Source organism: Trypanosoma conorhini, assembly GCF_003719485.1.
Source record: "Trypanosoma conorhini strain 025E chromosome Unknown Tco_14.4_contig_00490, whole genome shotgun sequence".
NCBI lineage: Eukaryota > Euglenozoa > Kinetoplastea > Trypanosomatida > Trypanosomatidae > Trypanosoma > Trypanosoma conorhini.
Genome location: NW_021704575.1, coordinates 1 through 1,976, shown reverse-complemented (window position 1 = coordinate 1,976; position 1,976 = coordinate 1). Strand labels below are relative to the sequence as shown.

The window sequence follows — 1,976 nt, the reverse complement described above, 5'->3', positions numbered from 1 at the left end:
CGCGTCGGCTCCCGCGGCATCGGGACGAGCGCCTGCGCCAGCACCGGCATGCCGCGGAAGAAGAACATACATGAGAGGGGCACCGCCAGGAGGCTGGTGCGGCTCTGCAGCACACCGCGGAGCGACGCCACGTAGTTGCGCCCCGAGCGACTGTCCGGGAGGACGCGGAAGAAGATGTTGTCTACGCGGTAGCACTGCAGAAACTTGGGCAGCTCTCGCGGGCCATCGTCGTCCAGCATCACGATTTGCTTCACAGTGTACGTGGCCTCCGCCACAAACTCCCGCTCGACGCGGCGCAGCTGCTCCATGCGCACCTCCGCCTGGGAGATCGTGCTGTCCTCCATCTCCCACGCCAGCTGGAACTCGGCATTCCAGTTGCGGTAGGAAGAGGAGTGGTCGGCGGACGCCGCCACAAACGCGCGGTCCATTAGGGATACCCGCTTCCTTCCTTCCTTTTTCCTTCTGCGTTTGGTCCCTCCCTGAGAGTGCAGGCTATAGAGAGGAGAGAGGTGGGTGGGCGAAGGAGAAAGCCAGAGTCATTGTGAGAGACGCAGCACCGCCGGGCCCGAGCAGACGATGCCGCATGCAACGTGGGCATTTATACCGCCATCCGACCCGCTTGCTCTTCTGCCGCCGCGCGTCCTCCGGCGGCGCCCACACAACCGCACCGCGGCCGCAGTCGCACCAGCGGCGGCAAACAAGAAAGGTAAAGCAATCCTGCGGAAAAGAGGAGGAAGCACGTCCTACTGCTTCAACGCAGACACCCCACCCCATCCGTTCCATCCACCGCGGCGTAGGATTTCTCGAGTTCCCCCTCCGGCGACGTCTTTCACTACAGGCGTATTTGCAGCAAATCGTCATACTCTTCGGTATCGGCCTCTCGCGGACGCTTGCGCTGCTCGGGCGCCTTCGTCACCCCCTTCAAAAGCTGCGTCCGCACATCGCTGCGCTGCATGAGCGACTGCAACTGCTCCTCCTCGCTGACGCCCATCTTGACGTGCGACACGGCACGCTCCAGCGCACTAGGGGCATCCTTTTGCGCCTGCTGCTTGCGAAACTCCCGCCGCCCACCGCGCTTCTTCTTTGCCTCCTCCCCCCGCACGAACACCTGCGGAACCGGGAGCGCCTGCGTGTCGGTGGCGTTGACCTTCCCCTCCGCCAGCAGCACCTCAAAGCTGCGCCGCACCTTTTCGAGTTCCGCCGCGCCGAGCGCGCCTGTCGCGGGGCCACCGGCAAGGTCGGCCTTGGCGGCAATGCTGCACTTGCGGGCCAGCACGGCAACTGCCTTCTTCGCTGCCTGCATATCGTCCGCCCGCACCTCGTCGGCGCCAAAGAACTCCACAAACACGGGCGCCGCGGCAATTTCGCCCGCGTGAAGGTGCCTGGAACGCTGAAACTGCGAGGCGGCGTCGAGGCCGAGGTGGCGAAGGGCCACGCCTGAGAGGCGGGCGAGACTCGCCAGACCACCAGCCTGCTCCACGAGCCGCGCCGCCACCTCCCGCCCGACGAGTGCAGACAAATTGGGCAGCGCGGCCACCCCGTCCTTCGCCATTTTCTTCTTCCCTCCCCGCAACTCCCCCTAACTCGCTGTGCAGGCTGCACTTCTTTATTATTGCTACTATTACTTTTGTGGGCGTTGGCTGCGGCCCCACACGCGGGATGAGGCGGAGACGCTAACAGGCAATGCGAAGCAGCAAGCAGCAGAAACAGACGCGTATACACGGGCATGCAGACACAGATGCGCGGCAGGAGCTCACGCGGGAACCCCATGAAGCAAAAACCAGCCACAAGGCAACGAATTCATTTAGACGGACTTTCCACGCAGAGGGCAATGGCGGTCAGTTTCCGCCCGCCGTCTTCGCGCAGCTGCTTAGAAACTGACACATGCACCCACCTACAGACAGGGAAAGAAAGATAGAGAAGAGGGAATATAGAAAAGATAAGAACCACTTCCTCTTGTTCCCTTCTTTTGACTC

General features: G+C 62.8%; 1 protein-coding gene across 1 annotated transcript, besides 1 other annotated feature; it reads right to left on the bottom strand.

Moving 5' to 3' along the window:
• Window positions 1–440: 440 nt before the first annotated feature.
• Window positions 441–463: a microsatellite.
• A 369-nt stretch (window positions 464–832) lies between these two features.
• Window positions 833–1,552, bottom strand: Tco025E_06867 (uncharacterized protein; the record flags this gene model as incomplete). The annotated part of the gene is made up of 1 exon (XM_029373735.1): window positions 833–1,552. The coding sequence occupies one exon, from the start codon at window positions 1,550–1,552 to the stop codon at window positions 833–835; it is 720 nt and encodes a 239-aa protein (XP_029226170.1).
• Between the last annotated feature and the right edge of the window lie 424 nt (window positions 1,553–1,976).